This window comes from Carcharhinus amblyrhynchos, chromosome 4, assembly GCF_965287045.1.
Source record: "Carcharhinus amblyrhynchos chromosome 4, sCarAmb.v2.hapA, whole genome shotgun sequence".
NCBI classification, from domain to species: domain Eukaryota; kingdom Metazoa; phylum Chordata; class Chondrichthyes; order Carcharhiniformes; family Carcharhinidae; genus Carcharhinus; species Carcharhinus amblyrhynchos.
The window spans coordinates 65,590,962-65,616,504 of NC_137327.1; the positions used below are offsets into that span (position 1 = coordinate 65,590,962).

Here is a 25,543-nt window from a genome sequence, read left to right on the forward strand (position 1 = left end):
TGTGTATCTGTATGCTGTGTGTGTGTGTGTGTGTGTGTCTGCATGCTGTGTTTGTGTGCATGCTGTGTGTGTGTGTGTGCATGCTGTGTGTGTGTGTGTGTGCATGCTGTGTGTGTGTCTGCATGCTGTATGTCCGCATGCTGTGTGTGTGTGTGTGTGTGTGTGTGTGCCTGCATGCTGTGTGTGTGTGTGTGTGTGTGTGTGTGTATATGTGTGTCTGAATGCTGTGTGTGTGTGTCTGCATGCTGTGTGTGTGTGTGTCTGCATGCTGTGTGTGTGTGTGTCTGCATGCTGTGTGTGTGTGTGTCTGCATGCTGTGTGTGTGTGTCTGCATGCTGTGTGCGTGTGTCTGCATGCTGTGTGCGTGTGTCTGCATGCTGTGTGCGTGTGTCTGCATGCTGTGTGCGTGTGTATATGTGTGTCTGCATGCTGTGTGTGTATATGTGTGTCTGCATGCTGTGTGTGTGTGTGTCTGCATGCTGTGTGTGTGTCTGCATGCTGTGTGTGTGTGTCTGCATGCTGTGTGTGTGTCTGCGTGCTGGGTGTGTGTGTCTGCGTGCTGGGTGTGTGTGTCTGCGTGCTGGGTGTGTGTGTGTATGTCTGCATGCTGTGTGTGTGTCTGCATGCTGTGTGTGTGTGTGTATGTGTCTGCATGCTGTGTGCGTGTGTATATGTGTGTCTGCATGCTGTGTGTGTATATGTGTGTCTGCATGCTGTGTGTGTGTGTGTATGTCTGCATGCTGTGTGTGTGTGTCTGCATGCTGTGTGTGTGTGTCCGCGTGCTGGGTGTGTGTGTGTGTGTATGTCTGCATGCTGGGTGTGTGTCTGCATGCTGTGTGTGTGTGTGTGTGTGTGTCTGCATGCTGTGTGTGTGTGTGTCTGCATGCTGTGTGTGTGTGTGTGTCTGCATGCTGTGTGTGTGTGTGTGTCTGCATGCTCTGTGTGTGTGTGTCTGCATGCTGTGTGTGCGTGTGTGTGTGTGTGTGTGTGTCTGCATGCTGTGTGTCTGTCTGCATGGTGTGTGTGTGTGTGTCTGCATGCTCTGTGTGTGTGTGTCTGCATGCTGTGTGTGCGTGTGTGTGTGTCTGCATGCTCTGTGTGTGTGTGTCTGCATGCTGTGTGTGTGTGTGTCTGCATGCTGTGTGTGTATGTGTCTGTATTGTCTGTGTGTATGTGTCTGCATGCTGTGTGTGTGTCTGCATGGTGTGTGTGTTTGTGTGTCTGCATTCTGTATGTGTCTGTCTGCATCCTGTGTGTGTGTATGTGTGTGTGCCTGCATGCTGTGTGTGTGTGTGTGTGTGTGTGTGTGTGTGTGTGTGACTGCATGCTGTGTGTGTGTCTCCGTGCTGTGTATGTGTGTGTGTCTGCATGCTGTGTGTGTGTGTGACTGCATGCTCTGTGTGTGTGTGTGTCTGCATGCTCCGTATGCGTGCTGTGTGTGTGACTGCATGCTGTGTGTGTGTGTGTGTGTGTGTGTTTGTGTCTGCATGCTCCGTGTGTGCGCGTATGCATGATGTGTGTGTGTCTGCATGCTCTGTGTGCGCGCGTCTGCATGCTTTGTGTGCGCGTCTCCGTGCTGTTTGTGTCTGCATGCTGTTTGTGTGTGTGACTGCATGTTCTGTGTGTCTGCGTGTCTGCATGTTCTCTGTGTGTGTGTGTCTGCATGCTGTGTGTGTGATTGTGCATGCTCCGTGTGTACACGTATGCGTGCTGTGTGTGCGTCTCCGTGCTGTGTGTGTGTCTGCATTGTGTGTGTGTGTCTGCATTCTATGTGTGTGTGTGTGTATGTGTCTGCATGCTGTGTATGTGTGTGTATGCGTGTGTCTGCATGCTGTGTGTGTGTGGCTGTGTGTGTCTGCATGCTGTGTGTGTGTGCCTGCATGCTGTGTATGTCTGCATGCTGTGTGTGTGTGTGTGTCACTGCATGCTGTGTGTGTGTCTGCATGGTGAGTGTGTGTGTGTCTGCATGCTGTGTGTGTGATTGTGCATGCTCCGTGTGTACACGTATGCGTGCTGTGTGTGCGTCTCCGTGCTGTGTGTGTGTCTGCATTGTGTGTGTGTGTCTGCATTCTATGTGTGTGTGTGTGTATGTGTCTGCATGCTGTGTATGTGTGTGTATGCGTGTGTCTGCATGTTGTGTGTGTGTCTGCATGCTGTGTGTGGCTGTGTGTGTCTGCATGCTGTGTGTGTGTGCCTGCATGCTGTGTATGTCTGCATGCTGTGTGTGTGTGTGTGTCACTGCATGCTGTGTGTGTGTCTGCATGGTGAGTGTGTGTGTGTCTGCATGGTGTGTGTGTGTGTCTGCATGGTGTGTGTGTGTGTGTCTGCATGGTGTGGGTGTGTGTCTGCATGGGGTGTGTGTGTGTTTGTGTGTGTGTCTGCATGCTGTGTGTGTGTGTGTGTGTTTGTGTGTGCATGCTGTGTGTGTTTGTGTGTGCATGCTGTGTGTGTTTGTGTGTGCATGCTGTGTGTGTTTGTGTGTGCATGCTGTGTGTGTTTGTGTGTGCATGCTGTGTGTGTATATGTGTGTCTGCATGCTGTGTGTGTGTCTGCATGCTGTGTGTGTGTCTGCATGCTGTGTGTGTGTGTCTGCATGCTGTGTGCGTGTGTGTGTCTGCATGCTGTGTGTGTATATGTGTGTCTGCATGCTGTGTGTGTGTCTGCATGCTGTGTGTGTGTGTGTGTGTGTGTGTCTGCATGCTGTGTGTGTATATGTGTGTCTGCATGCTGTGTGTGTGTCTGCATGCTGTGTGTGTGTGTCTGCATGCTGTGTGTGTGTGTGTGTGTGTGTGTGTGTGTGTCTGCATGCTGTGTGTGTGTGTGTGTGTGTCTGCATGCTGTGTGTGTGTGTCTGCATGCTGTGTGTGTGTGTGTGTGTCTGCATGCTGTGTATGTGTGTCTGCATGCTGGGTGTGTGTGTGTATGTCTGCATGCTGGGTGTGTGTCTACATGCTGTGTGTGTGTCTGCATGCTGTGTGTGTGTGTGTCTGCATGATCTGTGTGTCTGCATGCTCTGTGTCTGTGTCTGCATGCTGTGTGTATGTGTGTGTCTGCATGCTGTGTGTGTGTGTCTCTCCGTGCTGTGTATGTGTGTGTGTCTGCATGCTGTGTGTGTGTGTGTGTGTCTGCATGCTCTGTGTGTTCGCGTATGCGTGCTGTGTGTGTGTGACTGCATGTTCTGTGTGTCTGCGTGTCTTCATGTTGTCTGTGTGTGTGTGTGTGTGTGTGTGTGTCTGCATGCTGTGTGTGTGTCTGGATACTCCGTGTGTACACGTATGCGTGCTGTATGTGCGTCTCCGTGCTGTGTGTGTGTGTCTGCATGCTGTGTGTGTGTGTGTGTGTCTGCATGCTGTGTGTGTGTGTGTGTCTGCATGCTGTGTGTGTATATGTGTGTCTGCATGCTGTGTGTGTGTCTGCATGCTGTGTGTGTGTGTCTGCATGCTGTGTGTGTGTGTGTGTGTCTGCATGCTGTGTGTGTGTGTGTGTGTGTGTCTGCATGCTGTGTGTGTGTGTCTGCATGCTGTGTGTGTGTGTGTGTCTGCATGCTGTGTATGTGTGTCTGCATGCTGGGTGTGTGTGTGTATGTCTGCATGCTGGGTGTGTGTCTACATGCTGTGTGTGTGTCTGCATGCTGTGTGTGTGTCTGCATGCTGTGTGTGTGTGTGCGCGTCTGTCTGCATGCTGTGTGTGTGTGTGTCTGCATGTGTGTGTGCCTCCATGCTGCGTGTGTGTGTGTGTCTGCATGATCTGTGTGTCTGCATGCTCTGTGTCTGTGTCTGCATGCTGTGTGTATGTGTGTGTCTGCATGCTGTGTGTGTGTGTCTCTCCGTGCTGTGTATGTGTGTGTCTGCATGCTGTGTGTGTGTGTGACTGCATGCTCTGTGTGTGTGTGTGTGTCTGCATGCTCTGTGTGTTCGCGTATGCGTGCTGTGTGTGTGTGACTGCATGTTCTGTGTGTCTGCGTGTCTTCATGTTGTCTGTGTGTGTGTGTGTGTGTGTCTGCATGCTGTGTGTGTGTCTGGATACTCCGTGTGTACACGTATGCGTGCTGTATGTGCGTCTCCGTGCTGTGTGTGTGTGTCTGCATGGTGTGTGTGTGTGTGTCTGCATGGTGTGTGTGTGTGTGTGTCTGCATGGTGTGTGTGTGTGTGTCTGCATGCTATGTGTGTGTGTGTGTGTCTGCATGCTGTGTATGCGTGTGTACACGTGTGTCTGCATGGTGTGTGTGTGTGTCTGCATGGTGTGTGTGTGTGTCTGCATGGTGTGTGTGTGTGTCTGCATGTGGGTGTGTGTGTGTATCTGCATGGTGTGTGTGTCTGCGTGGTGTGTGTGTGTCTGCATGGTGTATGTGTGTGTGTGCGTGTCTGCATGGTGTGTGTGCGTGTCTGCATGGTGTGTGTGTGTGTGTCTGCATGGTGTGTGTGTCTGCGTGCTGCGTGTCTGCATGCTGTGTGTGTGTCTGCATTGTGTGTGTGTCTGTCTGTCTGCATCGTGTGTATGTGTCTGCATGGTGTGTGTGTGTATGTGTCTGCATGGTGTGTGTGTGTGTCCGCATGGTGTGTGTGTGTGTGTATGGTGTGTGTGTGTGTGTGTCTGCATGTTGTGTGTGTGTGTGTGTGTGTGTGTGTGTCTGCATGCTGGGTGTGTGTCTTCGTGCTGTGCGTGTGTGTCTGCACGCTGCGTGTGTGTGTGTGTGTCTGCATGCTGTGTGTGTGTCTGCATTCTGTGTGTGTGTTTCTGCATGCTGTGTGTGTGTGTCTGTCTGTCTGCATGGTGTGTGTGTGTGTGTCTGCATGGTGTGTGTGTGTGTGTGTGTGTGTGTGTCTGCCTGGTGTGTTGTGTGTGTGTTTGTGTGTGTGTGTGTGTGTGTGTCTGCCTGGTGTGTTGTGTGTGTGTTTGTGTGTGTGTCTGCATGCTGTTTGTGTGTGTGCATATCTCTGCATGCTGTGTGTGTGTGTATGTCTGCATGCTGTGTGTGTGTGTGTCTGCATGCTGTGTGTGCGTGTGTGTGTGTGTGTGTGTCTGCATGCTGTGAGTGTGTGTGTCTGCATGGTGTGTGTGTGTATACATGGAGTGTGTTTGTGTGTGTGTGCATGGAGCTGTGTGTGTCTGCATGGTGTGTGTGTGTCTGTGTGTGTGTCTGTGTGTGTGTCTGCATGCTGTGTATGTGTGTCTGCATGCTGTGTATGTGTGTCTGCATGGTGTGTGTGTGTGTCTGCATGGTGTGTGTATCTCTGCATGCTGTGTGTGAGTGTGTCTGCATGCTGTGTGTGTGTGTGTGTGTGTGCATTCTGTGTGTGTTTGTGTCTGCATGCTGTATGTGTGTGTCTGCATGCTGTATGTGTGTGTCTGCATGCTGTGTGTGTGTGTCTGCATGCTGTGTGTGTGTGAGTGTCTGCATGCTGTGTGTATGTCTGCATGCTGTGTGTGTGTCTGCATGCTGTGTTTGTGTGTGTGTATCTCTGCATGCTGTGTGTGTGTGTGTCTGGTTGCTGTGTGTGTGTGTGTGTGTGTGTGTCTGCATGGTGTGTGTGTGTCTGCATGGTGTGTGTGCGTGTCCGCATGGTGTGTGTGTGTCCGCATGGTGTGTGTGTGTCTGCATGGTGTGTGTGTGTCCGCATGGTGTGTGTGCGTGTCCGCATGGTGTGTGTGTGTGTCCGCATGGTGTGTGTGCGTGTCCGCATGGTGTGTGTGCGTGTCCGCATGGTGTGTGTGTGTGTGTCTGAATGCTGCGTGTGTGTGTGTGTGTGTGTGTCTGAATGCTGCGCGTGTGTGTGTGTGTGTGTGTCTGAATGCTGTGTGTGTGTGTGTCTACATGCTGTGTGTGTGTGTGTGTCTGCATGCTGGGTGTGTGTGTGTGTCTTCGTGCTGTGCGTGTGTGTCTGCACGCTGCGTGTGTGTGTGTGTGTCTGCCTGGTGTGTGTGTGTGTGTCTGCATGGTGTGTGTGTGTGTCTGCCTGGTGTGTTGTGTGTGTGTTTGTGTGTGTGTCTGCATGGTGTGTGTGTGTCTGCATGGTGTGTGTGCGTCTGCATGGTGTGTGTGTGTGTCTGCATGCTGTTTGTGTGTGTGCGTATCTCTCGATGCTGTGTGTGTGTATGTCTGCATGCTGTGTGTTTCTGCATGCTGTGTTTGTGTGTCGGCATGGTGTGTGTGTGTGTGTGTGTGTATACATGGAGTGTGTTTGTGTGTGTGTGCATGGAGTGTGTGTGTCTGCATGCTGTGTGTGTGTGTCTGTGTGTGTGTGTCTGCGTGCTGTGCGTGTGTGTCTGCGTGCTGTGCGTGTGTGTCTGCGTGCTGTGTGTGTGTGTCTGCATGCTGTGTTTGTGTGTGTGTATCTCTGCATGCTGTGTGTGTGTGTCTGCATGCTGTGTGTGTGTGTGTGTTTGTGTGTCTGCATTCTGTGTGTGTGTGTCTTCGTGCTGTGCGTGTGTGTCTGCACGCTGCGTGTGTGTGTGTGTCTGCATGCTGTGTGTGTGTCTGTCTGTCTGCATGGTGTGTGTGGGTGTGTGTGTGTGTCTGCATGGTGTGTGTGTGTGTGTGTGTGTGTGTGTGTGTGTGTGTGTGTGTGTGTGTGTGTGTCTGCCTGGTGTGTTGTGTGTGTGTTTGTGTGTGTGTCTGCATGGTGTGTGTGTGTGTGTGTGTCTGCCTGGTGTGTTGTGTGTGTGTTTGTGTGTGTGTCTGCATGCTGTTTGTGTGTGTGCATATCTCTGCATGCTGTGTGTGTGTGTATGTCTGCATGCTGTGTGTGTGTGTGTCTGCATGCTGTGTGTGCGTGTGTGTGAGTGTGTGTGTCTGCATGCTGTGAGTGTGTGTGTCTGCATGCTGTGTGTGTGTGTCTGCATGGTGTGTGTGTGTATACATGGAGTGTGTTTGTGTGTGTGTGCATGGAGCTGTGTGTGTCTGCATGGTGTGTGTGTCTGTGTGTGTGTCTGCATGCTGTGTATGTGTGTCTGCATGCTGTGTATGTGTGTCTGCATGGTGTGTGTGTGTCTGCATGGTGTGTGTGTGTCTGCATGGTGTGTGTGTGTCTACATGGTGTCTGTGTATGTCTGCATGCTCTGTGTGTGTGCGTTTGCATGCTGTGTGTACGTCTGCTTGCTGTGTGTGTGTGTGTCTGCATCTGTGTGTGTGAGTGTGTGTCTGCATCCTGTGTGTGTATCTGCATGCTGTGTGTGTGTCTGTCTGCATGGTGTGTGTGTGTGCGTGTCTGCATGGTGTGTGTGTGTCTGCATGGTGTGTGTGTGTGTTTGTGTGTCTGTCTGTATTCTGTGTGTGTCTGCATGCTGTGTGTGTGTCTGTCTGTCTGCATGCTGTGTGTGTGTGTCTCCGTGCTGTGTAGGTGTGTGTGTCTGCATGCTGTGTGTGTGTGTGTCTGCATGCTGTGTGTGTGTGTGTGTCTCCGTGCTGTGTATGTGTGTGTGTCTGCATGCTCCGTGTGTGCGTGTATGCGTGCTGTGTGTGTGTGTGTGTGTGTCTGCATGCTCTGTATGCGCGCGTCTGCATGCTTTGTGTGCGCGTCTCCGTGCTGTGTGTCTGCATGCTGTTTGTGTGTGTGACTGCATGTTCTGTGTGTCTGCGTGTCTGCATGTTCTCTGTGTGTGTGTGTCTGCATGGTGTGTTTGTGTCCGCATGGTGTGTGTGTGTGTGTGTGTCTGCATGCTGTGTGTGTGTGTCTGCATGCTGTGTGTCTGCATGCCGTGTGTGTGTCTGCATGCTGGGTGTGTATGTGTATGTCTGCATGCTGTGTGTGTGTCTGCGTGCTGTGCGTGTGTGTCTGCGTGCTGTGCGTGTGTGTCTGCGTGCTGTGCGTGTGTGTCTGCGTGCTGTGTGTGTGTCTGCACGCTGCGTGTGTGTGTCTGCATTCTGTGTGTGTGTGTCTGCATGCTGTGTGTTTGTCTGCGTGCTGTGTGTGTGTCTGCGTGCTGTGTGTGTGTCTGTCTGTCTGCATGGTGTGTGTGTGTGTCTATATGGTGTGTGTGTGTGTGTCTGCCTGGTGTGTTGTGTGTGTGTTTGTGTGTGTAACTGCATGGTGTGTGTATGCGTCTGCATGGTGTGTGTGTGTGTCTGCATGGTGTGTGTGTGTGTCTGCATGGTGTGTGTGTGTGTGTCTGCCTGGTGTGTTGTGTGTGTGTTTGTGTGTGTAACTGCATGGTGTGTGTATGCGTCTGCATGGTGTGTGTGTGTGTCTGCATGCTGTTTGTGTGTGTGTGTATCTCTGCATGCTGTGTCTGTGTGTATCTCTGCAGGCTGTGTGTGTGTATGTCTGCAAGCTGTGTGAGTGTGTGTGTCTGCATGCTGTGTGTCTGCATGCTGTGTGTGTGTGTCTGCATGGTGTGTGTGTGTGTGTCTGCATGGTGTGTGTGTGTGTGACTGCATGGTGTGTCTGCATGGTGTGTGTGTGTGTGTCTGCATGCTGTGTGTGTATCTCTGCATGCTGTGTGTGTGTGTGTGTCTGCATGGTGTGTGTGTGTGTCTATATGGTGTGTGTGTGTGTCTGCATGCCGTGTGTGGGTGTGTCTGCATGCTGTGTGTGCGTCTGCATGCTGTGTGTGTGCGTCTGCATGCTGTGTGTGTGTCTGCATGCTGTGTTTGTGTCTGCATGCTGTGTGTGTGTGTCTGCATCTGTGTGTTTGTGTGCGTGTGTGTCTGCATCCTGTGTGTGTGTCTGCATCCTCTGTGTGTGTGTGTCTGCATGCTGTGTGTGTGTGTTTGTGTGTGTGTCTGCATGCTGTGTCTGTGTGTCTTCATGCTGTCTGTGTGTGTGTGTCTGCATCCTGTGTGTGTGTGTCTTCATGCTGTCTGTGTGTGTGTGTCTGCATCCTGTGTGTGTGTGCCTGCATGCTGTGTGTGTGTGTGTCTGCATCCTGTGTGTGTGTGTGTGTCTGCATGCTGTGTGTGTGTGTGTGTCTTCATGCTGTGTGTGTGTGTGTGTCTGCATGCTTTGTGGGTGTGTGTGTCTGCATGCTGGGTGTGTCTGTGTCTGCATGCTGTGTGTGTGTGTGTGCGTGTCTGCATGCTGTGTGTGTGCGTGTCTGCATGCTGTGTGTGTGTGTGTGTGCGTGTCAGCATGCTGTGTGTGTGTGCGTGTCTGCATACTGTGTGTGTGTGCGTGTCTGCATGCTGTATGTGTGTGCGTGTCTGCATGCTGTGTGTGTGTCTGCATGCTGTGTGCGTGCGTCTGCATACTGTGTGTGTCTGCATGCTCTGTGTGTGTGTGTGTGTGTGTGTGTATGTGTGTCTGCATGCTGTGTGTGTGTGTGTGTCTCCATGCTGTGTGTGTGTGTGTGTGTCTGCATGCTGTGTGTGTGTGTCTGCATGCTGTTGTGTGTGTGTGTGTGTCTGCATGCTGTGTGTGTGTGTGTCTGCATGCTGTGTGTGTGTGTGTCTGCATGCTGTTGTGTGTGTGTGTGTGTGTCTGCATGCTGTGTGTGTGTGTGTCTGCATGCTGTTGTGTGTGTGTGTGTGTGTGTCTGCATGCTGTATGTGTGTGTGTGTGTCTGCATGCTGTATGTGTGTGTCTGCATGCTGTGTGTGTATATGTGTGTCTGCATGCTGTGTGTGTGTGTGTGTGTGTGTCTGCATGCTGTGTGTGTGTGTGCGCGTCTGCATGCTGTGTGTGTGTGTGCGCGTCTGCATGCTGTGTGTGTGTCTGCATGATGTGTGTGTCTGCATGCTGTGTGTGTGTGTCTGTCTGCATGCTGTGTGTGTGTCTGTACGCTGTGTGTGTGTCTGCATACTGTGTGTGCGTGTCTGCACGCTGCGCATGTGTGTTTGCATGCTCTGTGTGTGTGTCTCTGCATGCTGTGTGTGTACGCGCTTCTGCATGCTGTGTGTGTGCATGCATCTGCATGCTGTGTGCGTGTGTGTGTGTGTCTGCATGCTGCGTGTGTGTGCGTCTGCATGGTGTGTGTGTGTGTCTGCATGCTGTGTGTCTGTATCTCTGCATGCTTTGTGTGTGTGTGTGTATCTCTGCATGCTGTGTATGTCTGCATGCCGTGTGCGTGTCTGCATGGTGTGCGTGTGTGTGTGTCTACATGCTGTGTGTGTGTCTGCATGCATGCTGTGTGTGTGTGTGTCTGCATGCATGCTGTGTGTGTGTGTCTGCATGCATGCTGTGTGTGTGTGTCTGCATGCATGCTGTGTGTGCGTGTGTCTGCATGCTGTGTGTGTGTATCTCTGCATGCTGTGTGTGTGTATCTCTGCATGCTGTGTGTGTATGTGTGTCTGCATGCTCTCTGTGTGTGTCTGCATGCTGTGTGTGTGTGTGTGTGTCTGCATCCTGTGTGTGTGTGTGTGTCTGCATGGTGTGTGTCCGTGTGTCTGCATGCTGTGTGTGTGTCTGTGCGTGTGCATACTGTGTGTGTGTGTCTGCATGCTGTGTGTGTGTCTGCATGCTGTGTGTGTGTGTGTGTGTGTGTGTGTGTGTGTGTGTGTGTCTGCATGCTGTGTGTGTGTCTGCATGCTGTGTGTGTGTGTGTCTGCATGCATGCTGTGTGTGTGTGTCTGCATGCATGCTGTGTGTGCGTGTGTCTGCATGCTGTGTGTGTGTATCTCTGCATGCTGTGTGTGTGTATCTCTGCATGCTGTGTGTGTATGTGTGTCTGCATGCTCTCTGTGTGTGTCTGCATGCTGTGTGTGTGTGTGTGTCTGCATCCTGTGTGTGTGTGTGTGTCTGCATGGTGTGTGTCCGTGTGTCTGCATGCTGTGTGTGTGTCTGTGCGTCTGCATACTGTGTGTGTGTGTCTGCATGCTGTGTGTGTGTGTGTGTGTGTCTGCATGCTGTGTGTGTGTCTGCATGCTGTGTGTGTGTGTGTGTCTGCATGCTGCGTGTGTATATGTGTGTCTGCATGCTGTGTGTATGTGTGCGCGCGTCTGCATGCTGTGCGTGTGTGCGCGTCTGCATGCTGTGCGTGTGCGCGCGTCTGCATGGTGTGTGTGTGTCTGCATGCTATGCGTGTGTGCGTCTGCATGGTGTGTGTGTGTGTCTGCATGCTGTGTGTGTGTGTCTGCATGCTGTGTTTGTGTGTGTGTGTGTGTATGTCTGCATGCTGTGTGTGTGTGTGTGTGTCTGCATGGTGTGCGTGTGTGTGTGTGTGTCTGCATGCTGTGTGTGTGTATCTGCATGCTGTGTGTGTGTGTCTGCATGCTGTGTGTGTGTGTCTGCATGCTGTGTGTGTGTGTGTGTGTCTGCATGCTGTGTGTGTGTATGTGTGTCTGCATGCTGTGTGTGTGTCTGCATGCTGTGTGTGTGTGTCTGCATGCTGTGTGTGTGTATGTGTGTCTGCATGCTGTGTGTGTGTCTGCACGCTGCGTGTGTGTGTGTGTCTGCATGCTGTGTGTGTGTCTGCAAGCTCTGTGTGTGTGTGTCTGCATGCTGTGTGTGTGCGCGCGTCTGTCTGCATGCTGTGTGTATGCGTGTGTCTGCATGCTGTGTGCGTGTGTGTGCGTGCGTCTGCATGCTGTGTGCGTGTGTGTGTGTGTCTGCATGCTGCATGTGTGTGTCTCCATGCTGCGTGTGTGTGTGTCTGCATGGTGTGTGTATGTGTGTGTCTGCATGGTGTGTGTGTGTGTGTGTGTGTGTGTGTCTGCATGGTGTGTGTATGCATCTGCATGGTGCGTCTGTGTGTGTGTGTATCTCTGCGCTCTGTGTGTATTTATCTCTGCATGCTGTGTGAGTGTGTGTCTGTCTGCATGGTGTGTGTGTGTGTGTCTGCATCTTGTGTGTGTGTGTCTGCATGCTGTGTATGCGCGTGTGTGTGTGTGTGCGCGTGTCTGCATGCTGTGTGTGTGCGTGTCTGCATGCCGTGTGTGTGCATGTCTGCATGCTGTGTGTGTGTCTGCATCATGTGTGTGTCTGTCTGTCTGCATGGTGTGTGTGTGTCTGCATGCTGTGTGTGTGTGTCTGCATGCTGTATGTGTGTCTGCATGCTGTGTGTGTGTGTGTATGCATCTGCATGGTGTGTGTGTGCGTCTGCATTGTATGTGTGTGTGTCTGCGTGTGTGTGTGTATCTCTGCATGCTGTGTGTGTCTGTGTATCTCTGCATGCTGTGTGTGTGTGTATCTCTGCATGCTGTGTGTGTGTGTGTCTGTCTGCATGGTGTGTGTCTCTGTGTGTCTGCATCCTGTGTGTGTGTGTCTGCATGCTCTGTGTGTGTGTGTCTGCATGCTGTGTGTGCGCGTGTGTGTGCATGCCTGCATGCTGTGTGTGTGTGCGTGTCTGCATGCTGTGTGTGTGTGCGTGTCTGCATGCTGTGTGTGTGTGCGTGTCTGCATGCTGTGTGTGTGCGTGTCTGCATGCTGTGTGTGTGTCTGTATCGTGTGTGTGTCTGTCTGTCTGTCTGCATTGTGTGTGTGTGTGTCTGCATGGTGTGTGTGTCTGCATGCTGTGTCTGTGTGTGTGTGTGTGTGTCTGCATGCTGTGTGTGTCTGCATTGTGTGTGTGTGTGTGTGTGTGTGTGTCTGCATGCTGTGTGTGTGTGTCTGCATGCTGTGTGTGTGTGTGTGTGTGTGTGTGTGTGTGTCTGCATGCTGTGTGTGTGTCTGTGCCTGCATGCTCTGTGTGTGTGCGTCTGCTTGCTCTGTGTGTGTGTGTGTGTGTGTGTGTGCCTGCGTGCTCTGTGTGTGTGTCTGCATGCTGCGTGTGTGTCTGCATGCTGTGTGTGTGTGTGTCTGCATGCTGTGTGGGTGGGTGTGTGTCTGCATGCTGTGTGTGTGTCTGCATGCTGTGTGTGTGTCTGCATGCTGTGTGTGTGCCTGTGCCTGCATGCTCTGTGTGTGTGCGTCTGCTTGCTCTGTGTGTGTGTGTGTGTGTGTGCCTGCGTGCTCTGTGTGTGTGTCTGCATGCTGTGTGTGTGTCTGCATGCTGTGTGTGTGTGTGTCTGCATGCTGTGTGTGTGTCTGCATGCTGTGTGTGTGCCTGTGCCTGCATGCTCTGTGTGTGTGCGTCTGCTTGCTCTGTGTGTGTGTGTCTGCATGCTGTGTGTGTGTCTGCATGCTGTGTGTGTGTGTGTCTGCATGGTGTGTGGGTGTGTGTGTGTCTGTATGCTGTGCGTGTGTGTGTATGTCTGCATGGTGTGTGTGTGTGTCTGCATGGTGTGTGTGTGTGTCTGCATTGTGTGTGTGTGTGTCTGCATGGTGTGTGTGTGTCTGCATTCTGTGTGTGTGTGTGTGTGTGTGTCTGCATGGTGTGTGTGTGTGCCTGCATGGTGTGTGTGTGTGTGTGTGTGTGTCTGCATGGTGTGTGTGTGTGCCTGCATGGTGTGTGTGTGTGTGTGTGTGTGTGTGTCTGCATGGTGTGTGTGTGTGTGTGTGTCTGCATGGTGTGTGTGTGTGTGTCTGCATGGTGTGTGTGTGTGTGTCTGCATGGTGTGTGTGTGTGTCTGCATGGTGTGTGTGTGTGTCTGCATGGTGTGTGTGTGTGTGTGTGTGTCTGCATGGTGTGTGTGTGTTTGCATTGGGTGTGTGTGTGTGTTTGCATTGTGTGTGTGTGTGTGTCTGCATGGTGTGTGTGTGTGTGTGTGTCTGCATGGTGTGTGTGTGTGTCTGCATGGTGTGTGTGTGTGTGTATCTGCATGGTGTGCGTGTGTGTGTCTGCATGGTGTGTGTGTGCGTGTGTGTGTCTGCATGGTGTGTGTGTGTCTGCATGGTGTGTGTGTGTGGTGGTGTGTGTGTGTTTCTGCATAGTGTGTGTGTGTCTGCATGCTCTGTGTGTGTGTGTGTGTGTGTGTGTGTGTGTGTGTGCCTGCATGCTCTGTGTGTGTGTGTGTCTGCATACTCTGTGTGTGTGTCTGCACGCTGTGTGTGTGTGTGTCTGCTTGCTATGTGTGTGTGTGTGTGTGTGTGTGCCTGCATGCTGTGTGTGTATGTGTGTGTGCCTGCATGCTGTGTGTGTGTGTATGTGTGTGCCTGCATGCTCTGTGTGTCTATGTGTGTGTCTGCATGCTCTGTGTGTGTTTGTCTGCATGCTGTGTGTGTGTCTTTGCCTGCATGCTCTGTGTGTGTGTGTGCCTGCACGCTCTGTGTATGTGCATGCATGCTCTGTGTGTGTGTGTGTGTGTGTGTGTGTGTGTGTGTGTGTGTGTGTGTGTGTGTGTGTGTGTGTATGCTCTGTGTTTGTGTGTATGTGTGTGTGTGTTTGTGTGTCTGCACGCTCTATGTGTGTCTTAGTTCCAAAATATATCTCCTGATTTTGTCTTTTAGTGGACCTGCACTGGTCCCACCTTTTATGATGCTTTCTGTAATTGCATCGCCCGTCCTGTCATTAGTTCATCAGGGGTTAATCCGGCAGTCCGGTTTGTGGTAGCTCTTAATCTCATCAGTCTAGTGGACAATATCTCTGTCCACATTTTTCCCAATGTTTGTATGGCTTTAGCTAGTGTATTTTAAGTATTCATACATTCCACCATTCCAGAACTCTGTCGGTGGTAAGGGATGTGAAATGTTTTATTTTTATCCCAATTATGTTTATATCACCTTTCCAGTGAAATGAGTCCCTTGACACATATCAATTTGTAGGGGTACTCAGCATCTCGGGATTACCTCTTCTGCCAATATCCTAGCCACCATGGTAGCAGTACAATTTGTAGTAGGGAACATTTCTACCCACCTGGTGAACTGGCCTATAATAACCAGACAATAAGTTTTGCCATAGATTGTGGTAGCAGCGCTCTGAAATCTATTTGCAGATATTCCCAGGATCCCTTCGATCTCGGCTGGTGTCCCATTTTAATTTTTATGGGTCTACCAGGGTTGTGTTGCGTGCACGTCATGCATCGATGACAGCGTTGGGCTCTATCTCTTCCCATTCCTTTCCACCACCGTTCCTTTCCTATACTAGTTTTCGTGGCCTTTCTACCCATATGCGAGAGTCCATGGTGTAGTTCCAGTTGGGTGTTTTGTATGCACTCTGGTACTATTACCTTACCTCCCCGTCTCCAAATGTTATCAGTCCCTTTGACTGCTCCCTGTGCTTCCCATCTTTCCTTTTCTTCTTTTGAGGTATCCTTATGTAAATCCTGAATATCTCTTTTGTCTCCTGTCTGTTCTATCGCTGCCATTGGTAGTTCACCAATTGCCTCCTGCCCTAAGGCTAACTGTGCCCCCCATCTGTGGCTTGGTTCCCTTTGAAATTTAACCAGTCTAGGTTATCTCTTCCTGGTTATTTCTGGTGCACTTTAATTTTAATTACTGCGGCTTCCCTAGGTTTCTCGCTAGCTCTCAACAATGCTTCAATTCTTTGCTGATGCTTAATAGGTGTTCCTCCCCTGGTTATGAACCCTCTTCTTCCCCATGCTGTCATATAGTCATATGACACCGAATGCATAGCGACTATCCGTATAGATGTTCACCGTTTTACCTCCAGATAACTCTAGTGCCTGTGTGAGTGCCACTTGTTCTGCCATTTGCACGGATAGACCTCTGTCAATCCTTTCTGACATTACTGTCTCTAATTTGTCATTCACTACTGCCCACCCTGTCTTTAATTCCCAATTTCTGGTGGTAACTGTGGCCGCCTTAATGGTTTCGAGGTGACTTGTGAGTTTTCCTATTCTAGTTTTCTGACCGCCCTGTCTTGCACAGTAAAAAGTCTGACAACACCAGGTTTTAGTCCAACCTATTTATTTGATAATATACTCACTAGCTTTCAGGGTTACCCCCTTCGTCAGGTGAATGGAGAGTTCTGGCCTCAGACAGAGCATATAAAGCACAGACAGTTTAGAGATTACTGATTAGAATGCGAATCCTTACACTTAACCTGCTGTTCAAGACCTGAAGTGGCTGATAATGTGAGTGGAAGGAGCACTGATCACAGTTTAAAGAGATGTGTATTGTCTCCAGACAGTACAGTAAGTGAGGTTTTGCAAACCCAGGCAAGTCACGGGGGTTACAGATAGTGCGACATGAACCCAAGATCCCTGTTGAGACCGTCCTCATGTGTGCGGAACTTGGCTATCAGTCTCTGCTCAGCGACTCTGCGCTGTCGTGTGTCGTGAAGGCCGCCTTGGAGAATGCTTACTCTTCCACTCACATTATCAGCCACTTCAGGTCTTGAACAGCAGGTTAGGTGTAAGGATTCGCATTTTAATCAGTAATCTCTAAACTGTCTGTGCTTTATATGCTCTGTCTGAGGCCAGAACTCTCCATTCACCTGACGAAGGGGGTAACCCCGAAAGCTAGTGAGTATATTATCAAATAAATAGGTTGGACTAAAACCTGGTGTTGTCAGACTTTTTACTGTGTTTACGCCAGTCCAACGCCGGCATACCCACACCGTCCTGTCTTGGCCAGATTAATTCTCCCTTTCCACAGTCTATAAGAATCTCATATTCTTTCATCAGATTGTTTCCTATTATTGTACCCTCGTTATATTTACACACAAAACCTCATTAGTATATACAAATTATTTATCTCAACTAGCGTGGTCTCACTCAGGTAGGTGGATGTTTTGTTCTCTCCTATCCCGGTCAGGTAAATCATTTTATTTGTAGTGGGTAAGGGTAGCTTGTGACAGATATACATACTCCTGTGTCCACTAGCATCTCACATTGCCTGCTCCCTACTAGTGCTGACACGTAAATCCTTTCCTCTTTCTTACCCTTGTGAATGGGGGCTGCAGACCGTCATTCTTGCTGACCCCGGAGGTTCTGTGGTTCCTCCGGTTCTGCTGTGGTCATGGATCGGGTCAGGGTCTCCCATGCTTATTCCAACGCACTGTTTCAGTGCGTCCATATTTATTACAGTGGCTGTAATGTTCCCCACTTTTCCCTTTCCATGGGGCCGTGCAATCCCTCGCAAAGTGCCCTTGCCGTCCACGATTGTGGCAAGTCAGTTCAGACTTAGTTCCATTCCCATTACTGTAGGCTGCTACTCTTTCTAGTCTTGTTCTTGCCTGGTATTTCTCTTCTCTCGGTATGCCGCTAGCCCACTCTATCAACTCATCGTAATCTTGGGACATAATCACTCCCATTTTTAGGATGACTTGGTGAGCGCTAGAGAGCCCATCCTTAAAAGCCTGGATGAATGCTCAATCTCCTTGACCTGGGTTCCCTTGTCCTGAGCGCTTTTGATATACCTGGAACAATCGTTTCTCATATTCAGAAGCTTCTTCCCCTTTTTAACTTTTGTTATGGTAATTCTGCTCCAGTTAGTGGGAGCATTCCCTAACACTCCCTGAATTTCTGCTTTAAACTGGGTGAATGGTGCCTCTCGGGCATCATTCTCCGATGTTAAGGCGACTACATGTGTCCACCGTCCTTCACTATAATCCTGTGCTGGAGGAGCAGCTGGTCCACCTGCTACCTGCCTCCACTTATCCACTGGACAGGCTGCCCTGACCAGCTGGTGTATGTTTCTCAGGTGTAATTGCTGTCTCACCCATATTGTGTCTAATTTTTCCCAGAATTTAGTGTTTGCGCTTCTAGATTGTAATTTACCCAGGAAAGCCATTATCTACTGTCTCTCACCTGGGGTGATGGTTTATAATTCGCTTTTGGCTGCGCATGTGTTCCGCCTCGGGTTACTGGCGCTAAGTTGTGTTCTAGAGGTCCCTGTTGTGTGGACTCATAAGGAGGCAGAGGAACAGTTTACCCTCTCCATTGCTTCTCTTTTAGTACCTGGTTTTGTTTCTCCAGTTCCCTCAATCGGGATTCTAATTCTCTAATCTTTATTTTGTCTTCACTTCTTAGTAGAGGCGACTACTTGCTCAATTAGACCAGCTAACTGATGTATTAACAAATCTTCTTTGTCTTGTTTCTCTTTTCTCCATCTTTCCACTTTCTCTGCTGCTCTAAGATCTGAGAAGTATCCCACTCATCCTTTTGCATTCCCTTTATTAACGCTTGCCTGTCTGTCATGTAATTTCAATAAAAGATAATGCAGAACCTCTCTTAACTTCATTATCTGCCATTTCACAGACTTCACTACCCCTGGTCACTATTGCCACTTTGGCAACGTGTTTTAGGCACCATATGATTACTCCTTAGTAAAGTGTGCTCTCTACTGTAGGAACTTCACTATCCCTGGCCACTATTACTAATCTAGCACCGTGTTTCACTACCGTCTCAGGGTTTCAATTTATACTCACGGTTCCCACTATTACCACCTCGGCAATGTGCTTCTCCACCGGAATCTGGTTTAGGTCAGAGTTGATCAAGCTCCTTTTCTGCCCCGCTTTTATAACATTGACAGTCCAGTACCCGACTTTATAAACTTTCATGCAATCAGATGGCAACTCTGCGTTTGTTCGCCTCTACAGAGTTTGATGTTAACTGACCTCTGCCACTTGTGCTTCACAATCCTAAGTGCCCTTGATGCCTCTATGCCCACTTCAATTCCTGACCATCGTGTGGAGGATTTCCCCTCTTAATAACCGGTCTAAGGCTGGGTTGTTTGAGACAAGCATTACCTTGTCCACTTGTTGGTCAGCACAAGTAACAGGTACTTATCACTATACCATATACAACAGTACTTATTACTACAAATACCCTTTAAGTATAACCCCTTTCAATCTGTATTCTTGACCCTGTCAGACTTTCGCAGATTCAGTTATCTCTACCCTGGCTTTCTGATCGTGGTCAATCGATCGGCACTTACCAGTAATAGGATCCTGCCAACTACGCCAATTGTTGTGGGAAATTACCACTTCGGAGTCAGACTGGGGGTGCAACAATACAGTTTTGTTTAACAAAGCTTCATGGAGAAAAGGCACTGGCACTCCGCAGTACTGCGGTACAGAACTACTGCGCAGTTCCCGCTCAGAAAGGACAGTAGGACTAGGGGGCACAGCCTCAAGATAAAGGGGGGGGCGGTTTAGAACAGAGTTGAGGAAGAATTTCTTCACTCAAAGGGTAGTGAATCTCTGGAATTCTCTGCCCGTTGAAGTGGTGGAGGCTACCTCGCTAAATATTTTTAAGACGCGGGTTGATGGGTTTTTGATAAGAGAGGGGATTAAGGGTTATGGGGAGAGGGCGGGAATGTGGAACTGAGCCACGACAGATCAGCCATGATCTTATTGGGTGGCGGGGCAGGCTCGAAGGGCCAGATGGCCTACTCCTGCTCCTATTTCTTATGTTCTTATGTACTGGGCAGCTACCTTCTCTCAATAATACAATAGGAGTAGTTTATTTTTATATCTTTCAGACAATGGATAGTCTGGACATTAGCCATTTAACACATCGTTATACTTGAATAGGATCGATAGTTTAACACATCGTTACAGTCAGACATGTACAGACATTGGCATGTAACATCGCATTGTTTCATAAAATGGATACATTTCCTCTTATCAGTGACTATCAATGACTTAGTTTTGATCTATACATACGGTAATTGGTTTTCCTGCATTTATGTATTTCTGTTACCATTTACAGCTAATCTCCTTATTGTCCTAGGTCTGTCCTTAAATTAAAAGTGCCTCAAGCTCTCTGCTGGCTTCCTGCAGTATCTGATTCCTGCATATTTAACTTTAAATAACTGTCTGTCCTGCATGTTTTTAGTTTCATGTAGCTGTCTGTGCTAAAAATCAGTGCCTGTTAATGTCTCTCTCCCACGTAACTTTTTTTATGTGCCAGGTATCCATCTTTGTGATTTTTCCCACTACGATGGAATTAAATTGTTACTTGAAAAGGAATGTGCAGGCCTATAGAGAGAAGGCAGGGAGTGTGACACATTAAACCAAATGGCCTCCAGCATTGTACCCATTCAGTGATCAGTCCTGAATAAAAGAAATCCATTCTTGGCTTTGTTCATGGATATTGATAAGATACAGTTTATTACCTTCGCTATTTTCTGTAATTTGGTCCCTGCAATTACTGGCTCATTTATGATGTTACTGCTCTCTTCATCCTCTGATCTCATTTCTACACCTCTGTTTTTATTCCTGGTTGCCCTGATTAACCAATGCAGATTACAACTTCTGAATGTTGTCCTTTCACTTGCAGGATGTTCTGCAGTCACTCAGCTATATTATGATGTCACCGTGCCATTCATATCAATATACAAATTAGAAGCAGCAGTAGGCCATTCAGCCCCTTGAGGCTACTCCATCATTTCATAAGAGTGTAGCTGATTTGATTGTGGCTCACCTCAACTTTCTTTTTTGTCTCCCATACCCTTTGATGCCCTTTTCAATATAAAATTCAGAAATTATGTTTGTGGTTAAAGAAAAACCTCTATGTCTTTAACTACTGAATCCTTTATGACCACTGTATTTCCACTTTTTCCCCGGTATACTCATGCTATCACGAAAGGCGTTGAGGGTCATTCTGCTGCATTCTGTCAATAAAACAGCACCACGTCCCAGTATTTAAAACTGAAAACTGGTTAGTCAGCATCACTGGCTTGGTGTCCTGTACTCTGTGCTTTCACTGTATTCTGTCTCCCACACTTCCTGCATCTTCTGTGGCAGTGGGGAGATCATCTCAGGCTCAATTTCCAAATCATTCCACTAGTTCTCCCACTTGTGTTTCTTTTCCGTTTGGGCTGATTCCCTTTAGGCGTGTTGTTTTTCTATCCTCACTGTGGATGTTGAATTAGCTACAGAAATTAGCCAGGGTCACAAAGAACCATAGACATCTGTCTCCATTGGAGAGGTAAGTGATTATATATAGTTTGAAGGGCTCCACTGCAGGAGTGTGGCAAGGTGAAAAGGCAGGGCCATCATAAACTATTACAGCTAGTACAGATATTGGCCTCACCGTTGGCATCATTCCAAGTCACATCCAGCCTCTGTAGTATTTGGATACTTTTTAAATAGCTGTTTCAGTGGTGTTTATGTCTCTTTGATTCCAGGTTGAAAAAGTAAATGTTCTGGTTAAAGAAGGAGGTGTGCAGCTCACACTGACTATTGTTGACACCCCAGGGTTTGGAGATGCAGTGGACAACAGTAACTGGTAGGTCCAGAATTTGTCTGCAAAAAGATGAAACATTGAACATTTAGCCGGTTTGCTCGTCCCAGGTTCCCTCCACTTGCTGAGATACTTAGGGTGGGATTTTCCAGCTGCGTCTCCCCAAAACCAGAAAATCCCACTTGAGGCCAACAGACCTTTCCATGGTCCGTCCCTCTCCTGCTACGGTTCCTGTAGAGAAATGGTAAAATTTGCTCCTTAACCATTCCAATATGTAAAATATCCAACTAAACAGATACAGGCATCCTGGGCTATACCTCAGATTGAAGACATTTGATTTCTGATCCCTCTGTATTTAAGTTAGCATCAATCATAATGAAAAAAAATGCTGTTCCTCCATAGGTCCTTTCTAAACACAGTTTACATCTTTTCCCACTGCTCAGATTTTAAAGTATTAATTATGTTAGTGTCAGATTTTGGATACAAGTCTTCATCATCTGTATTTTTGGCACTGGATACAGGACAGTCATCATACCAGTGCAAATAAACAGGAAGTTCAGAAGTTCTTGCACCACATTGTTCCTTGAGTGTTTGCTTGTACTTCAATCTTCAATTTGTCAGTGTCTTGGAATTGTCACTGGTAGAGTTTCTTCTTCATAGCCTTTCTTTAAGAATATGATCTTCAGATCTATCCACATATTTTGACCAGGGACAACACAAAGAACCAGTTTGTAAACCATGCTCCAGATCTCCTTTTTTATGTCAGACAGTTCAGACTGCACCCACTCTTTGGTTTGCTATCTATGATTTTAGGAAGCCTGAATGCAGTTAGTAAAGAATATCATTTAATATGGTCAATCACCTGAGGGATATTTGTCAGTGCCCAGCACACTATTAATAATATCAACCGTTCAAATGTGGCAGAGTGACTGACAAATCTGTGTCTTACAGGGTTTTCTTCTATTTTTAACATTCGTCCTGTGGTCCATAAGAAATCTGCCCAGGACACCATTTGTCCCGTAACTTTGCCAGACCAGATCTCTGAAATCTAGAAGGATCAGGGGGGAAGTGCTTCCAGCCCACTGTGCTGCAAGGATGTTTCACAGGCTCTACGCTGGGCACCACTACCTCCTTGAGTCTCCGAGCACCGGATTTCCGGCACCGTCAGCTCCGCACCAGAAGCAGACGGAACTACATAATTTATTTAAATAAACATTTAAATCTATTTACCATATCATTAGCAGGCCCAGGACTAAAGCATCTCCTGCCACCTCCTTGCTGGAGTGAAGGGGGAACCCATTGAGGCCCCCAGAGGGTGGGAGTATCCCCTGGACATTGCCACCTTGGTAGTACCAGCCTGAGCACCCTGGCACTGCACAAGAGGCAATGTGCCAATGCCAAGGGGGAACCTTGGCACTGTCCATCTCAAGGGGCAGGGCGTAATAGTGGCAGGGCCTCTTGGAGGAAATTGGTGGAGGGATCCCACTGCCTCTCTGCAATTGGGCTGGGTGAGAAAGGGAGGAAGGCCAGCGATCGGAGCTGACCTTTGGGGTGGTGGTTGTGCTGCCACTGTGGGGATGTGGGGAGGATCAGGAGATTTGGGCTGCCTGTGGAAGAGAGTTTAGGACAGGGATGGTGGGGGAGGGATTGCAGGTTGAGGCTGGCCTGAATATGTTTGCGGGACCAGTGATTGAACTGTTCAGGGCTTGGAAGGGGCAGCGTTGCAGCGCTGGACATCGATCAAGCTGGACAGCAGTCAGGAGGCCGGCAGTGCAGGGCTACTACACATGCACCAATCTCGACGCTGACCGATCGGCACATGCTCAGTGTCTCGCTCAGCATTATGCTGCCAGCCTCTCCAGTGGGTACCGTCCACTGATTTTTGGAGTGCCTCACGCTAGTACGGTCTGCAGTGCACAGTGTGGGAGATTCATTTTGAAACTCCCACTGAAAAAACAGCAGTATTTACTCCACTTTTTAAGCGAATTCAAAACTTTGAATTTTTTTGGGAGAATCGCCCTCCAGTTGTTTGAAATTTTTTCAACTATTCTGCAGTTCTCAAGCTAAGCACTTGTATTGCAGCAGCCGTAGACTCATTCGATAAATGCTAGCTGGGAATGTGTGTAATGTGTTTGCTTCTAGCTGCGGTGTGGGGCAAAGTGGGTAATTATTGGGCAAAGAGAGGAGGTAATTACTGTGTGTATCAGAGAGGGTAATTATTGTGTGGGGCAAAGAGAGGGGATAATTACTATGTGGGGCAAATAGAGGAGGCAATTACTGAGGGGCAAGGAGGGTGTAATTACTATGGGACAGAGACAAGTAATTACTGCATGGGGCAAAAAGGGGAGATTATTTATGTGGAGCTGAGAGTGGGTAATTATAGTGTGGCATGGTGGGGGGTAATTACTGTGCCATGGGTAAGAGTAAAATACCATACGTGGGGGAATGAAGGAATAATTACTGTGTGTGGCTCGAGCGAGATGAGTAGCGTTTGTGTGGGTGGAGGATGTAATTACTGTGTGGGAGTACTTACTGTGTTGGAGGTGAGGGGATAATTATCAAGTTGGGAAGGGTGAGGGGCATTAAGGGGTATTTATCATATGGGGGGGTAGGAGAATATTTACCTTGTGTGAAGGGTGAGGGGGCAGTTACTATGTGGGGAAGGTGAGGAGGCATTTACAATGGGGGAAGGGTGAGGGGGCAGTTACCATGCGGAGGGGAGAGTGAGGGGGCAGTTACCACAGGGGGTGGGGAGGGTGAGAGGGCAGTTACTGCAGGGGAGGGAGTGGAATGGAGAGTATGGGACAGTTACCATGGAGTGGGAGGGGGGAGGGAGAGAGTGAGGGGGAAGTTACTGGGGGAGGTGGAGGGTTGTGCTGAGGGGGCAGTTACCATGGGGGAATGGAGAGCAAGGGTTGAAGTGTATTTAACGTTCGAGTGGAAGTTTTGGGGGTAATTGCCATGCGTGCGAGTTCATGTGGGGGAATTGAGGGTATATTTGTCATGTGGGGGACTCGAAAGGATATTTGCTGTGTGGGGGAGTTGAAAGAGTATTTGCCGTGTGGGGGAGCTGAGGGGATATTTGCCGTGTGGGGGAGCTGAGGGGATATTTGCCGTGTGGGGGAGCTGAGGGGATATTTGTCGTGTGGGGGAGCTGAGGGGATATTTGCCATGTGGGGGAGCTGAGGGGATATTTGCCATGTGGGGGAGCTGAGGGGATATTTGCCGTGTGGGGGAGCTGAGGGGATATTTGCCATGTGGGGGAGCTGAGGGGATATTTGCCATGTGGGGTAGCTGAGCGGGTATTTATCATGTGGGTGAGTTGAGTGCAGGAGTTGAGGAGGAGGTATTTGCTGTGTTCAGGAGTTGAGGAGGGATATTTGTTGTGTGGGGGAGTTGAGGGAGGGGTATTTTCCATGAGGGGGAGTTGAGGTGGGGTGTTTGCTGTGTGGGGGTGTTGAGATGGTATTTGCCATGTCTGGGGAGTTGTAGGAGGTGTATTTGCTGTGTGGGGGAGTTGAGGGAAGGGTATTTGCCATGTGCAGGATTGGTGGGGGCAGGTATTTGCCATGTGGAGGAGTTGACGAGGTATTTGCCATGTGGGGAATTGAAGGCGTAATTGCCATGCTTGACTACCATATATTGATGCAGTAAAGCAATGTGTCAGTGTTGACTGAATGTTTTATTTACCCATTGTATAGTGGGGCATCCTCCTCCTCATCATCATCATCATCCCCTCATCACCATCATTACCTCATTATATCACGAACTCCACCTGGGCCATTAAACATGTCATCATACACCAACCTGTCTCATTTAACCCTGAGCACACTTGAGATTACAGTGACAGTGTTAATGGTCCCCAGTATCTGGATGGAATTGATCTTTTGTATAGCCCTTATTGCTGCTTGTGTATCCTTTAAAGCAGGAGTTTTCACTCTTTTAACTTCTCAGATTCCCTGAAGTTCAAGGATTTTTTTTTCAGTATAAAAATTAATTCTACAATAAAATATATTTATTTTTGTTTTTCACAGAATTGTTATGGCACTGAAGAAGGCCATTCAGTTCATCACATGTGGGATCTTTCCTGTTCAAGAGGGATGGGTTACACCTGAACTGAAGGGGGGGGTACTAAATCCTAGTGGGGACATTTGCTAGAGCCACTCGGGAGTGTTTAAACTAGTTTGGCAGGGCATGGGATTCAAAGCAGTAGGGAGACAGAAGAGAAGTTTGAGGACAGCACAGAAGTTAGAGAGCACATTAAGTAGTAAAGGCAGTGTCAGTAATCCTAGTACCAGACAGATTAGGCAAAAGCAAGACAGAGAACAAGGGAAGTCCAGATTAAACTGTATATATTTCAATGCAAGAGGCCTGACAAGCAAGGCAGATGAACTAGGCATGGATGGGTACATGGACTGGGATATTATAGCAATTACTGAAACATGGCTAAGGGACGGACAGGACTGGCAGCTCAATGTTCCATGGTACAGATGCTATAGGAACGATCAAACAGGAGAGAAGAGAGGAAGGGGAGTTGCACTTTTGATTAGAGAAAACATCATGGCCGTAACTGAGAGGGGATATATCCGAGGGTTCAGCCACTGAGTCTATATGGGCAGAACTGAGAAATAAGAAGGGGGAAATCACTTTGATAGTGTTGTACTATTGGCCCCCAAACAGTTGGCGGGAGATTGAGGA

At 48.9% G+C, this 25,543-nt stretch overlaps 1 protein-coding gene across 1 annotated transcript in view; it reads left to right on the forward strand.

Moving 5' to 3' along the window:
• Positions 1–25,543, forward strand: part of LOC145342084 (septin-7-like) — a 164,917-nt gene that overhangs the window by 59,106 nt on the left and 80,268 nt on the right. Inside the window, exon 4 of the mRNA XM_080187292.1 lies at positions 20,790–20,890. Within this exon, the coding sequence (XP_080043418.1) occupies positions 20,790–20,890 (101 nt within the window). The remainder of the gene's footprint in view (positions 1–20,789; positions 20,891–25,543) is intronic.